Raw genomic sequence first — 16,705 nt, forward strand, 5'->3', positions numbered from 1 at the left:
CTTTATGGATTATAAATTAGAAATGTTACAGCGATATTTCGTACAATTTAATATTTTTATTCTCGATATCCATCATCGCGTATAAATAAATCGGTGAATTAATTAAATGATTGTACTTTTATATACATTTTGTTCAAAGCTAAGTTATTGCAATGTAGTTGTTAAACAACGGTAGTTTATAATGTAATTCCCTTCAACTTCCGAAACAATCGAACATGTTCAATCGAAAAGTATATATATTTTTTTTTTAACGATTATTTACATAAAAGATTTAACAATCATAAAGATTAATATTATTTATCACATGAATAATATGCATATTATTATGATTATTATAATATAAAATTTACATTACGATCGCAATGTTATTTGTATAAAGATGATAGATAATCATTGTAGGATGATAAAATTCATGTGCAACGTATTAAATAAATATAAATGCGACATAATTTGACATAGGTTACCTGCTCGTATTGTTTGTTTGTTTGTTTGTTTGTTTTCTTTATCCTTCTTCCAGTATGTTTCTAAATTTTAATCTAATATTAAACGTGTATTCTTTTGCCTTTGCTTCAAATCATTTAGAATTTTATTTTCAACGTAAACCTATATTATATAAGATTTCATTCAAATGCATAATAAAAATATGACATATAAATTGCGAGGCTAAATATATATATATATATATATATATATATTTATTTATTCCCTTGAAATTCATACCTTTTTATACTTTATTCTTGAAAAATAAAAGAATTTGAAAAAGAAAAATCACAGAATAAAAACGATCTTAAACTTTTGCATAAAAAATTCATATAATAAAATGAAAAAAATGGTAGATAACTGTGAAAGATAGTTCATACAGAAATAGATAGAATATATAAATATGAAATATATTATTGCTAAAACTAGTATATCCAATAAACTTGTATCGCTAGTCACACGAAGTTTATTTATCGTTCATGGATATTAGAAACAAATGAACGCCTAGGAATATAACTTCCGTTGCACGTATTTCATCTCATATTAATAATCATATTTTAAAGTTTGGTTCGCAATTATTATATGAATATCAATTGCGTATAATTACTCGATATTTAAATAATTTTCACCATTTGTCGATTGTGCAGGCATATGGAGAAATATTGTTATCGTTACCAAAGCAATTTAACAAATAAGTTCAAATATATCACCAGAAAAGATTTTTGACGAATAAATGAAAATGCTAGAAAGTCGATTATACGATCAAATTCCCGTGATTCACCATGATAGAGATACGATAAAGCTCGATTAAATATAAAATAAATAAAATGATAATCATCGGTACTGCTTTACCTGCTTAAGTGCACTCAAAAACTTTACATCTGATAGTTTGCGTACGTTCCATGATCGTTAATTGCTAGAACGAAACCTAGGCTCGTATGAATAAAGTTGTGGACTCTCGGTATATGTGAGCTTAAAGTCGAATATAAAATTAAAGGGAATATCACGAGCTTTTTTTGGGCTTTTTTTGTTATTAATTTAGGCGGCAAGTAGTAGGACGTTTCTAACATTGCAAATCGACGGTTTTGCACTAAAGTTTCAAGCTAAAGTTATAATAGAATTTTTATTAATATTTTTCTTTTCTTTACCAAATTTACCTCGATCAGTACCTGATAAGTTTTGATGTTTATTGTACAATTGCTATTAGGTTGGTACACTTTTCTGTCTTATACAACGATTTCTCATATTCTACAGTCAAATTAGATTTCATTCGCATTAAGGTAATAAATAATATTTATTTTTTATCGTGCAATGACATTTGCAGAAGATTCACGATATCTTGATATAATGCGATCGCCGTGTACTTTTAATAATATCACTGCGTAATGAAATTTTTATCATCACTTTATCCATCGATGCCATTCTTAATTAAAACGTGAATAATTATTTTCATTTCAAAGATATATTGCGATACTTGGACAATTCAAATTTAATATCTAACTGTCCAAACTAAAGCATTAGTTTTAGACGATTTAAATGCGTGTTATAACTATATTTCAATAGTTAATTTCTTTGAATTAAAAAATTTAATTTAGATACTTCTTAGGCTTCAAATTAATTATTATCGTTGAATAATTATTCGAATTATTTTATAGAGATTTTAATTTCTTTAGATCTTCTAAATTTGAAATTAGTATAAATTGAATATAAATTATAATTAATGTAAATATCAATTGATAAAATTACTTATGAAAACAATTTTTCTGGTTAATACATTGAGAAGTTGGCGCGAAAATCGACAAAATTTTCCAATCTTTTATTGCCAACTATATTGGAAAATAGAATTTTTTGTCCCCATAGAATCAAAATAAAATACGAGTGTCCTACGCGATTTATCCTACCCTTAAGCTATTTCTTTGCAAATACTTGAGAAAGTTGAAAAAAATTACTCGAAAATTAACCGTGCCATGCTCAAAGATAATAAAACGATAAATGATTTATGGGAGTGTAATTTAATAAAAATAATTCAGGAATTTAAATGATAAATGGTTATAAATTGAACGAGCTAATATTTTTTTTAAATAATGAATTTGTAATACCTCTTATAATTAAAAAACAATGGATACTAATGGAACAGTTGTTGATATTAGTTACGTGCAAGTCCATTCGAAGCGAAGAAATATTCATCATGATTGCAGTAAGATGATTTTTCTGATAAGATTTCTTGTGTGCATTGTAATTTAATAAATCTAATCCACTTTCTCCAATATAATCTTACAATCTGTAATTCACAATACAACAATGGAAGAAACGCTAAGAAAAAATCTATGTACACGTTTCGTTACCATCTATCAAATTATATTAGTTGACTGGACAAAAATAGAGATCCTTACCATAGGAAATTCCGCAGCGAGTTTCAATCGAACGAAAAGAGAAATCTTCCATCGATTAATGAAACTTACTGTCACACTAACCCGATATTAGTATTATATAAGAAAAAATTACGTCTTAAATTACACATTGAAAAAATTATAATAAAATTATATCAAAAAAAGTATTTGTATGCCTTATAAGAACATTCGATAAACGACAAATTTCCGAACTATCGAAATATACGTTGTAAAAGTCAACTGTCAGTATTTTGGAAATGTCAGTCAATTATTGAATCTACTTGAAAATTAAAAGAAAGTCTCGAGTCTAATTGTCCCTCATCTTTTATTAAGAGAAATCCATTAGCATTTATCAAAGTTGCATTAATAAATTATTTTTTACTCTTTTAAATAAATCGAATAAAATATGAAATTTACTTGAGAAAGAAAAATAAAATCTAATAAAATAGTTATGTAACTCACCAAGTAAAAAAAAAAAATAAATAAATAATTACTGTGGTAATTAAATGCTTAGAATTTCTTGTGCTACCTTTGGAATAGTAACTATGGACGTTAATTATATTAAAGACGATGCATGAATTGTATATACAAAACGCTCCAGCATTATTTACATTAATCTCTGAAAGTAGGGGATTATAACTGTATGTAACTCGTATATTAATAATTTTAATAATCGACTAAAGTAATTAAATAAATGGACTACTACAATAAATACTACTACTACTACTACTACTACTACTACTACTACTACTACTACTACTACTACTACTACTACTACTACTACTACTACTACTACTACTACTACTACTACTACTACTACTACTACTACTACTACTACTACTACTACTACTACTACTACTACTAATAATAATAATAATAATAATAATGACTAATAATAATAATGACTAATAATAATGACTAATAATAATAATAATAATAATAATAATAATAATAATAATAATAATCTTATTAAAAATAAATAATAAAAAGTTATAAGTATTTGTTTGTTTTTTATAAAAGCACAGTGGCTCGACATGTAAAAGTTCACAAATTAAATTATAATCAGACTCGGATGTAAATTAATCGTACGAATTTAATGTAATTAAGATAATATAAAAAATCTGAATTTTAATGTCGTAATGATATAACAGATTGTGCATTGAATATTAAATGACGAGGCATTAATTTTATATCCGAAATATTACCGAGTTGTTTCAGCGTTACGGTTTACGAATAATGAAAGCACGGACCATAGATTATTAACGACACATGATTCTTAACAATATTCATCAAATTACACGTGACTGCAAACGAGCTTATAATATAAAATAGCAAAATAATCAAGAAAGCTTTAAAAGCGCTCTGTTCTTATTAAGCGAGCCCCTTTAGGCAAGGCGCTGGCACTTATTTGGCATATTATAATAATGTTCATACATACTCGGTATGTGGGCTGACTATGAGGTTTCGCATTAAATTATTCGCCGAGGAGTGGAAGGCTTTTTGGGGAACAATTTGATGTAGGAAAGTGAGTGGCGCCAGCCACGAGCTGCACTGACATTAAAAGTCCTGGCGGTTCCGCCTTGGCCGTGTTAACTTCCGGACATACCTCTTCTTCCGCTTTGCTGTCGCCCCGTTAAGAGCTTTTATCCGATCTTATCGTAGTCTGTATGACCCAGTGACACGACGAATCGAGTGGGACGCAGATATCTAGAGTCTCTGGATGTTCGCACCTCGATGTTACGGAAAGGTAAAATAGTGTTTGTGAATGACGAACGGCTTTGTTTTTCCCGAGCAATGAGTTTGGATACGAAAGTAGTCGGTCGATTCCATATTGTTAAATCAGGTCTTTCTTATACTTTGTGTACTTCGTATACTTTGTGTTTATTAAAAGCATAATATACTGTATTTAATAGTAATGTGATGTTGAATGAACTGCAAATCATCCAAACGACTGAAAAAGGAATTGGAAAATCGTATAACTCTATGATAGAGTGAATTGAGTAGTGCCGTTTTACAAATTTTACTGTCTGCCTAAAGAATGTATTCAGTGCATTTACTTGAGGAAAATGCTCCTGCCGAGTTTTACATACTCCCTGTTTTAAAATTTTATGAGCCCATATGTGATATTCCGTCATTATTCGATCTCTACGTACTTTACATCTCTCTATGTCTATGTTTAACTAGAACACTCCACAATTTTACGAGCTTAGTTACATATTGTGTATTTACTCTGGGCTTGCACAGCAAAACTATGAAATACTCTCCCTTGACTTCGTAGTTACGATTACTATATATTTTAAAATAAAGATCACATAAATGTGAAACATTTATAGTATGTATTTATATTAAAATTGTAACAAATGTATCAATATTTCTATTGAATATTAGATTCCATAAGTATTTTAAAAATACACCCAATGACAAATTAATTGCTTTATTCAGTTAAAGCAGAATTTACGATCCTAAATACCCAAACGCAGAACCAATTTTTCCTACTGATTTAGAATCAATCATTTTTATTTATTTCGAACATAATTCGAATATTCTCCTATAAACTCCTATAAAATAACTTTTTATGCTTCAACTTCATTTGGTCGAATTTTAATTGCATAGTAAAGTCATTTTAAGATATTAATTAACATAATTAATACGCGTGTTCAAGCATTGTCCCCGGTTACGTTTTTCTTCCTAAATATTATTTTATGTGTACGTAAAATATGAATGATAATGAATTGCGAAAATATGTGAACGATCGTTATTATTGTGAATATCTATAGTCGATTGTGTATGTCGACTGCGTATTATTATTATTATTATTATTATTATTATTATTATTATTATTATTATTGTTATTATTATTAACACCTGCGATATTAAATATTAAAAATTAGAAAAATGAATATAGCGGAAAGAATACCAGGAAATCAATAATTATTAAAGTGACAATGACACAAAAGAACAAGTTATTATTGAATTATAAACTAATAATTGAAAAATATTTTGCTAAATAGCGAACTATAGGTTGCTCATTGTTCCAATGATAAGATAATCGTTTAATCCAAACAATTATATAATGATAAATATTTCCTTTGATACTTGTTTCTAATCTTTTAAACTAACACCCTGCACATTTTGATTGATTACAGGAAATATAAGAACGAAAGCCGTATTGGATGTTGAAGTAAAAGGTGGTTATTGGCTAACAGTTTACGCTCAGGATCACGGTGTCGTTCCACTTAGTTCGAAATTAGAGGTACGATATTCTCTTTTTTAATTAAAATATTGATATATTAAAAGGAATCTATACGAGTGAAAATTTCTTTTTTGTCTCGTATAAAATTAGTCTTGGTTTGTAATTTAAGTCATTAATATTTTAAAATATTCGACACTTGTTTATACTATTATTCATTGTTAATGTAAAAAGCTTTGGTAAAGACTCATTAAGTCACTTTATCCTTTTGTAGATTATGCGACAATAAGTATATGAAATTTTAATTCATTGTCATTAACGGATTTTGAATTTTTGAATAGAATGTTATTTATCCAACTATGATTTTCAAACTTATTAACAATAGTAAATTTCATGAAAGCTGACAAGTTAGTTTCGCAACTGAATCAGAATATATCAAATAAATCTTATTAAAAATAAACTTCAATGAAATTCTATTATATTAATTTGAAGTTGAATATTATAATTGTATATTATTGAATTACTATTATCATATATTTCGGTTGCGATTAATCGTATGCTGACGAAACTTATTTCTTAATAGTCGTATTCGAAGAGAAGATATTCGTTAAAATTATACTAGCTGTACATATATAATATCTACTGTTATCTCTCTCTCTCTCTCTCTCTCTCTCTCTCTCTCTCTCTCTCTCTAATCGACTACTTTCTTTTAAAACGTGTCGTTTATTTTAATCCCATTTTTTTCATAATCATTTTTTGTTCATAAGTAGAATTATTCTTCAATTATAAACGGGCTATAATGCATTAAGAGAATGTCTTTAAAACTATGATATCTATTGTACAAATAAATATTTTATTCAAGAAAAATAAATCGAATATTTGTTTCACTCGTCGTACTAAGCAAATTCATATTTATCTCTTATGTTAATGTATAATTCACTCATACGCGCATACATGCACTATATAAATATATAGAGAATAATTCCAATTCTAATAAATAATGCAATACATAAATTACAATAATCAATGAAATTACTAATATAGTTGTTTAAAGAATAATATTAGTTAAATCTTTTTAAATTTTCAAGGTACAAAATGTAGTATGATCTAAGCATTTTCTAACTTAATTGATTATTTAATGGATTTCTTTAAATAAATCAGTAAAATCGCATGGTTTAACAGTAAAACCACGAATTAATAACTACTTTATTGGTTAAAATAATCGCTTCTCTCTTGAAAGAATTTTGAAAATTGGATCTGAAATATTATTGTAAATAAGATGTATAATTAATATTCCAATATTCATATAATTATATATATATATATATATGTATATAATTTGAAATTTGAAATTCATATAAGAATTTATAGGCAGTATATTATTAAACTTTTGAAAATTAATACAAAGTTATAAAATTACTTATAAAAATAGTGAAGAAAAAAAAATGTCCGTAAGCTAAAAGAAACGCTAATAACTCTTTTAATAATCCAAATAATTTTCTTTAGTTATTTTTATTTCGATGACGTCGAAAATTAAATCCAATTAATTTTAATAATTACCAAGACCTCAAACTTGTTGAAATATTTTTTAATTATATTGTATAATCGCTTAAAACATTAAGTATCACTGTATTTTATTATTTCCGTAAAATGCAATTTATTCTCTTTCACATTGTGAAATTTCATTATTACAAATTTGTTTTTTTTTTTTTTTTTTTTTTTTTTTTTTTTTTTTAACTAATTATATATTTAATAATTGTTTAATATTTCATAATTATAATTTGTATTCAAAACTTGTTTCATCTATCTCATGAAGAAATAAAATTTTATAATTGTTTTTCAACGGGCTACTTCATATGATTTCTCTAATAGTAATAACTAAAATTCCGTTTTTTATCCATTATTTCATTGTTAATTCGTATGACAAAATTTCTTATTCGTGGTTTAACAGATTAATGGCCCAGTAGATACTATTTGGCTTAATGTATAATTCAACAAAAACCTTTAGCCATGTATTATAAATTCCTATCAGTATAAAAGATTATATTTTTCATATTGTGTGCGTGCTACTATATAAGCTCCTCGAGATTCAATTACAAAATATTAGGAAATCGCCGGAAACACAAATTATTCCCTTAACTTCAAATGACATATTCACATATTCGCATATTTCAAAGAGAGATGGATGTAATTATATTAGAAGAAAGTAATCTTTCATTTTGACATTTGTAATATAAAATATGAAAAACCAGGATTTATTCTATTAAATCCGCTAAGTTATAGATATTTAATTTTTGAACTATTTTTTTTTTTTTTTTGCATAACATGCATTATAATTTATCAAAAAAGGTGTATTTAAACACATATAAATAAATTTGTCCTTTAAAATTTTTTCTGTATTCATCTTATAAATTTTCTCGTATTTTTCATCTTATTCATTATTAACATAAGACGTCTCATTTATTTTGCCTGAATAGCCGAATACGATATTTCTTTGCAAACGTGTAGGCAAAATAAAAAATACATAAAAAAATTAATTAAATATAATAAACAAATAATATAAGATGTATTTAATGCAGAAACGGCCTCGCTAGTATCATTTACTGCATAATCGTATGAACGTCAATAATTCTACCAAGTTCCAAATGAAGATATTAACGAAAAAATTTGAAAATATATGTTTTTCTGTTATAATATTGTTCTAATAGACTAACGTTATATTGAAAATCTACTTATACCTAAAATTCGTTTATATCCAATAATCCGAAAGCGCAAATAATTACTTCAAATTTACGTTTAGTTTTAGTAAATAGCTTTTTATCAATTTTGTATCATTCTGACATACAATTGGCCTGATGATGCTTTTTTTTTTTTTTTTTTTTTTTTAAATTATTATTATCATCAAACGAAGCATGAATAATGTAATTTCATTTTTAATACTATACTACCTAAAAATAGTAAGAGTCATGTGATTATCTTTCATCGTGAAACCATTATAAATAAAATATAAAAAGTGAACAATAAAATTGATTTTACATAGATTAATTATGTAATTTAATAACGTTTAGCCATAAAGACATTATTTTACCTTAAAATCTGCGTATAAATTACATATCTGCATGGAATGTTTGCACCTGATAAAAAAATGTTTTGTTGCTTAGGTGTACATCGAGGTCCAGGATGAGAACGACAATACGCCACTTACCGAGCTGCCAGTCTATTACCCATCAGTATTGGAAAATTCGCCGGCAGGAGTAAGTGTACTCCAGATGCGGGCTTTCGACCGGGATGTCTCACCCCAACATTTCACATTTTCCATCAGTAGCGGTAACCCCGAAGGTTACTTCCTCATCAACTCGACGAGCGGTAAGTAATGCCATTATTCCCCTTTCATTTATCAGCAACACATGCGGCTAATAAAACGATCCGAGTAATCTCAAATAAAATATTCACGATTGCGAATTGACTTTAATCCAGCCTTGCGCGTGATGTTTATGGAGTCGCGTTGCGAGCGGGAAAAGTTAAGTGACGTCCGATTACCAATGACTATTTTTTCCTTACCTGTATGTTAAGGATTCTTCATATTTCATTATAATGTTTGCAAGAATTGATGGGGGAAGGAGGAGGATACTTGTAGATATAAATGAAATTATAAAAGTATTTTAGCTCTCTAAAATGTCATCCGGGGAGTCGTACTTTCGAGCTGCATAATTGTAGATGAGTGTGAGCGGAGATAATCATAGCTAAAAATAATCGTTCGACCGATCATCGAGTTGTTCGATTAATGCCTTTGAAGCTTTGGGTGCAATGTGGAACAGCGGCATTGTCGTCTCGCAGGTCGCAAAAACTTTAGAACGCGCGTATTAATAATGTTCCATATTGTGCGATGTGTCGCGAAATTCTGTCAAAGGAACATCGTCAAATTTTCGTGTGTGCGCGCGCGCGCGCGCGCGCGTGTGTGTATACGCGATTCTACGTTGAGCAAACATAACCAACGAAAGAGAAGCACTCCGATGGCTTTTCACTTTAAGCTTTCTCCATTGGGATCTGCTATTCCATAGCAGCGGATGATATTTGCGTTGTACAAACCGAAAAGGAGCCGACCGTCAATGAAGGGATTTTGTTCTTGACTAATCTGATTACGCGGAACGTTTGAGTGTAAAGGCACGTTCATCGAAATACTGGAATCCTTGCAAAGTGTCTCAACTAAAAAGCTGCATCCTGTTGTTATTATTGTTATTGTTAGAAGCCAGCAGGGTTACTTATATTGTTTTATTTACTGAATTCATTTATGATACTAATATTTCACTTGGGTACTATTTTTCTTTTGTGACAACGAGTAATAAAAATGTAGAATAGGTATAGGTATGAAATAATAGGACTTTGTAAGAAATAAAAACTGTTACATACATAAAATTGATTTTAAATTTCAATTGTTAATTTATAATTAGAATATGAATAAATGTAAAGATTAAGAATCGATTCATTTGTAAATAAATGTCTATAACTTAAATTTATATTAATTATTTTTTCTTGAGATACGCCACTAAGAGATTCACTCTTTGCAAAAATAAAACTATCTCTATGCTCTCATTTTCCATTCAATCATTTTTCATAATTATTACTTAACTAAATAAGTATAAATATCTATGTTCATTACAAATAAATCGCATAGTAAAAAAAGTGATTTTTGTTGTTGTTGTTGTTGTTGTTGTTAAAAAATAACTTTTTTGTTAACAGGTTTAATAACGACTAGTGGACGAAAACTGGATCGAGAGAACCAAGCAGAACACATTTTAGAGGTAAGTTATAGTAAAATAAGTCAAATAAGTACAAATGCCTACGCGATACTTACCTACGTAAACCAATGGTAACTATCCAATCTGCCAACACTTCCTGTTCAATGCTTCACGTTCAAAATATCTACAATTAGATTGACTAAATCGTTGAGATTGCCTATCGATTCGCTGCCTCCCTTACCTCCTTAACACAAACCTTATCTTTCCGCTTTCTTTGATGTTTTCCCGGAAACTCAGCTATTCATAAGCTATTTCAGACAACCTACAGTACTTTATTAATTCTCGAATTTTATTTTCTGTATTTTCCTATGCTGCACCGTGAAAATATTGACTTTTCTTTTCCTTTCTAAAAATGATTCCTACCAGAGCATAACTAATCTACACAAGATTATTGTCAATCTATAAAAATTATTTTCAAAATATGTAGTTTGTTTTATTGAATATTTGGAGATCTTTTAAATGTATTAATTCTTCTATTATATCATACAGATATTATAAATCAAAGAACTGCTCGTTCAATTGTAAAGCAATTAGAAACCATACAATAATTATCTAGAACAGGCTGGGTAATGCGTTGCTTCGTATTTTTTTCATATTCTTATTACAATATCGAACGGATGTATCAGAACTTTATTAAAAACTTTAAAAAATATATTAAAATATTTATTTTTATTTATTAATTAAATAATGTAATTTAATTCATTGGAAAATACAATTGAATATGTAATTTGATAACGTTGCAACTATTTATATGAAAAATTAAATAAAATGAATCTAATACTTGGATAAATATTTAATCATTGTAAATACTTTATAAGATAATTAAATTTAAAAAAAAAATATATATATATATATATTACAAACACATATGAATGTTTATAAATCTTATAAATTTTTATTACTCGTGGGCAAATACTTTGTTGGCAATCTGACTTTGTACGTAGAAAATAATTTTTACAAGCATACGCTTTACATTGCTAAATAATTTTTGTATAAATACAGGTAAACATTTATATTTCATTAATATTTTGATATTATAATTGAGAATTGAGCATACCTATTATAAATAATAGATTACTGATCTATCTGCTTCTAGTTAATAGTTACGTTAAATTTACAATAATTTCACAAAGACTTTTTTTTCACCTAAATCTTTATCTAAAGACTATTTATAATAATTCTAGATATTACCAACATTCGGAAGAAACGAAAATAATGTTTTTTGTTTTTTCGAACATTCTCGAGAGAAATAGTAGAATATATTCACCATATACAAAATAGTTAATAAATTAAGCGCATGTTGACAGCGTATAGTGAAATTATATTTGTGATACTTAAATTATTGATTTAATTACTTTAAATTGCAACTGAGACTTACAAATAGTAACCAATAGAATCCTTGAAAATGTTGTAAATTACTTTCATGTAAATGGATTAACATGTGTCGTCGTGGGTTTTTTGGAATTTATTCTGGCTTGCACCATTCAATATTGTCAAACTGGAAATGAGAAAGAAAATCGTATTGGTTTGTGATAACTAGAAAAGTAAAAAAGGACGAGAACTGCTCGAACTCAATCAAGTTCTTCAGTGTGGCCTGAGTATCATCAGTATAAATAGAATTACTCTATACTTTAACAATATATAACTCAATCTGATCTTCAATAATTCATAATGTAAAATCACTAAAATCAACCGTGTAATAGATTTAATGTTATATATATATATATATATATATATATATATATATTTTTTTAATTAACTGATACATTTTAGCTCACGTTTTTTAATTACCGTATATTCAAGTATTGTGTCTCTTAACTAACATAAATGCAATCATCAAATTATCTATATAATTTTTTATGTAATTGAAATAATTTATTATTTAAAATGGTATACGAATTTTTCATAATTCATAGATAAAAAGCAAAAAAAAAAAAAACTAAGATACGAAACATTCAATTTATCATGTAACATATACTCGTCACGCACGCAAAAACACGCGTATACACTCGCTCATTAACATTATACATAGTTTATCGTATAAAATATTCATAATGATATAATACGTTTACAGATTGTAACAGCTGTGGTTTTGCATATATAATTATTTAGAAAATAAATAATGTTAAAAACTAAAAACAATTATATTATTACTAATTATTAATTCATTAATAATTATTGAAACATAATTTATATCGTTTCTCTTTTAATTTCTGTATAATTCCATATTTTTGAACAATAAGTTATTTATTATTAAATTATATAATAAAAATAATCACTTATATCATTGTGAAATGTAAAGATGATTAAATAAATTTTTGTGCTAAAATGTATTAAATAATTCCTATAAATAAGCAAAAATAAATAATTTTATATAATTAATTGAACGTCATAAAACATATCGAACGATTAAACAAAATTACATTGAAATTTGTTTTCTACTCGGTAGTAATGTAAATTGTACTTATATAAAATTAATATAGGTTTATATAATAACAGAAATTCATTCAAAAATATAATTTATGGATCGGTAATATAACAGATAAGGTTGATAAGAATTTACTTAAGCATTTACAGTGAGTAATGAGATTTTCAAAGAATAAAATTTTATATATATAAATCGAGCATAACAAGAATATCAGTGAAGTGCAAATTAAATTAGATTAACATAAATGACCAGGTTGGATTAAATATAATAGAAAATGAGAACTTTAACATAATAACAGAAACCAATCTATCTAGTAGACATATAAACTATTTTGATAAGGTATCGAATGCGCATGAATACTAAACTTAAACAGAATATTGCATAATCTATATTATTAAGAAGTTGCATTTAGAGTAACTTTTTCCCCAAGATGTATTTTTTATATTAATAGGTATCGATAGAACCTTAAATACACGTATATTAACACTATAAAATTTGAATTCATTTATTTTCAAAGATTCACATCAATTAATAATTACCAATTTTAAGCTTAATTTAGAAAATATAAATCTGCATTAACAATTTAACAGTGAGTATTATGTAAAAGTAAATTATTCGATTAATGAGTGTGTAGTGCATTATTAGTATGGTTTACCACCAATGATGAAAATATTATCTAATTTGTTAATCTTAAACTCATTTAAATATTATTTTATATTTCAATATCGAACGAAATAAAATATTCCTTAATAATTCAATATAAAAATAAAGAAATACTTAGATTCAGTAAATAAATATTTTCAAAAAATTATTATATATTCAAAAAACCGTAAACCGACTATGTGCATATTAAAAAAGAATTTATAAGATTTGCTTACAAACTAAAATATTAAAAAATGTTATTGAGTTAATTGCGAAGATGAACTAGATTATATTCATTCATATTAATTTCTATAACCTATCAACAAGATATAATTTTAGTAGAATCTTAAAATAGTAATAGTTTAAAATAATATTATATTGTTTTTCAAGAGAAAAACATAGAATCTATAGCAAAGAATTAAAAAATAAAATTTGAAAAACATATATCATTATTATTGCTGTATCTATCATTTAGCTTATACAAATTAATGTAAAATATCCAAAAATCTTAACTTAGCATAGGAAAAAATTAAGCAATACGCATACGTTTTGCATTATGTAATAATATATTGTATTTTGTTCAAACACATTTTCTATTAATTGAACATTCTAAACACTTTAAAGAATGCTACATTTTACTCATAAAAATGTGAATTTTGCAATTGTTAGCGGTGTTATATTATAATGTTATTATTGACTAAAATTATTTTATTGATTCACTTGCTATATCAATCAATTTGTAGAAAATGAAATCATAAAAATCTATATGTTTATAAATTTTATAATTTATCAAGAATAATAAAATACATTTTACCGAATACAAAAATCATTTTTTAAATATTCATATATATATATATATATATTTTTTTTTTTTTCGTCCCATAGATGTACGTAGAAAAAATTTATTTAAATGATAGAAATGTTATCACTTCTAAAGAAATCGTAATGATTTTAATAATAGATTTTAACGAATTTAGTATTAAAAATTCATAAATGCTAATAAGAAAATGGACAACGTAAGTTTATAAGTAATTCAAGAACATTTAAATATAAAATTTTGTCAGTACTTCAATGTGACTGACTAATGCTTCATAAATTATTAATAAAACTTATAATAAGATCATATTATATCATTTCGTGGTAGATGAATTCCGTATTTCAACAAATATTATATTCATGTATAATTAAATCATTCGATTAAGATGTGTTAGAAAAGTACTTAAAATGGAAAATAAAATAGCGGTATATTTAAGTTTATGACTTTAATAGGACAGCTAAAAAGTAAGAGATTTTTTATATGGACTAAGATGAATAGGAGAAGATAATATTAAAGTGGATTTAAGAAAAGTAAGGTACGTTTAAATATTTTAAATATTGCAGTGCTTATTTTATATTGATAATGCCATTAGCTTATGAAGTTGTAAAACTGATTAAATAGAGGAATATAAACTTATATTTTTATCAGCAACGTAATTGTAATTATATTTTAAAACAATAAATAAAAAATAACTGAATATAAAAACTTTTTAAGAAGGTTTTAAATTCCATACCCTTTATGATCCTGAATACATATTCTGAACTCTAATTTTATCTCACGAACCCTTACAACATTCATTAATCTTATATTCAAATAATAGAAATAACTAGATTAATTGTGATAAAATATATTTAATAATTTTATGGCATATATAAATTATAAATTAATACCATTATTGTCTCTGTAGAGTGCATAAACGAATGATTATAATTCAAATATTAGTAATAAAAATTTTAGTAGATTAATACATCATATTACCTATCTTTATATTTACATTAAATATTTTTTTTTTTTTTTTTTTTTTTTTTTTAATATTTTTTTTTTTTTTTTTTTTTTTTTTTTATACACTGTGATGTTTATACAATTCGTGGATTTTGTAAATATTTATTTTTGCAATTGTTTGATGTTTAATACTATTAAAATTGAATGAAACAATGTTTTCAACTATTATTTAACTTTGAGCCAATATCCCCGGAATTTATTATTGGAAAATAGTTTTGGGCACTAATGATTGACAAAGTTTATTGAAATGTTCCTTTTTTTTTGTAACTCGATTACTATTATTATTATTAATAATGGCTAAATAAACCAAGAGATATAATGGATGAACTGATGAAATTATTATGTATTTTAATTTAACCGATATGGGAAATTTAACGAGATTTTTTTTTCTTATGTGGTAGAGAATAGCTTTTAGGAGACAAGAAATATTATGGAAAGAAAGCAACAAGAGTTTAGATTTACGATTTACGCTGGATTTCCATAGATCAATTATCCTTGAGTAACAGATAGACACATTTTAACGATAGTATCGATTCTATGCGAAATCGCAAAATCTGTTGGTAGGTTTTGAAAGAGAATGGTTTGTATGTCTATGTATTGTATATGTCCGTACGTACATCCAATATGGATAGGCGCTTATCCACGATCGCTCTTGACTCTTGACTTCTTTCTCGGCTTCAAAGCGGTGTCGACGAGCGTGAGACAAGCAAATCAATATGTCGAATTCAAAGCAATAGTTTTAATGTATTACAATGGAAAAAAAAAAAAAATCTTTTTATAATCTAATGAATCATTTTTACTTGGAATTTCATATGGCAATTGAATTATTATTAAAGTACGGCAATGTTTGTTCTATAAATACTGAATAAGTGTTATATTTGAATCGATGGAGGAAAATAAATATATAATCATTGAGTTTTTTTGGTTTTTACATAATTAATAGGACCATTTACGAAT

General features: G+C 26.1%; 1 protein-coding gene across 1 annotated transcript in view; it reads left to right on the forward strand.

Annotated features, from left to right (window-relative positions):
• The window catches only part of kug (FAT atypical cadherin kugelei), a 133,534-nt gene that overhangs the window by 79,604 nt on the left and 37,225 nt on the right, over positions 1–16,705 (forward strand). The window contains exons 3-5 of the mRNA XM_011503250.1: positions 6,017–6,123; positions 9,222–9,426; positions 10,801–10,862. Of these exons, the coding sequence (XP_011501552.1) occupies positions 6,017–6,123; positions 9,222–9,426; positions 10,801–10,862 (374 nt within the window). The remainder of the gene's footprint in view (positions 1–6,016; positions 6,124–9,221; positions 9,427–10,800; positions 10,863–16,705) is intronic.

The sequence above is a fragment of the Ceratosolen solmsi genome, unplaced genomic scaffold, assembly GCF_000503995.2.
Source record: "Ceratosolen solmsi marchali unplaced genomic scaffold, CerSol_1.0 scaffold45, whole genome shotgun sequence".
Taxonomy (NCBI): Eukaryota; Metazoa; Arthropoda; class Insecta; order Hymenoptera; family Agaonidae; genus Ceratosolen; species Ceratosolen solmsi.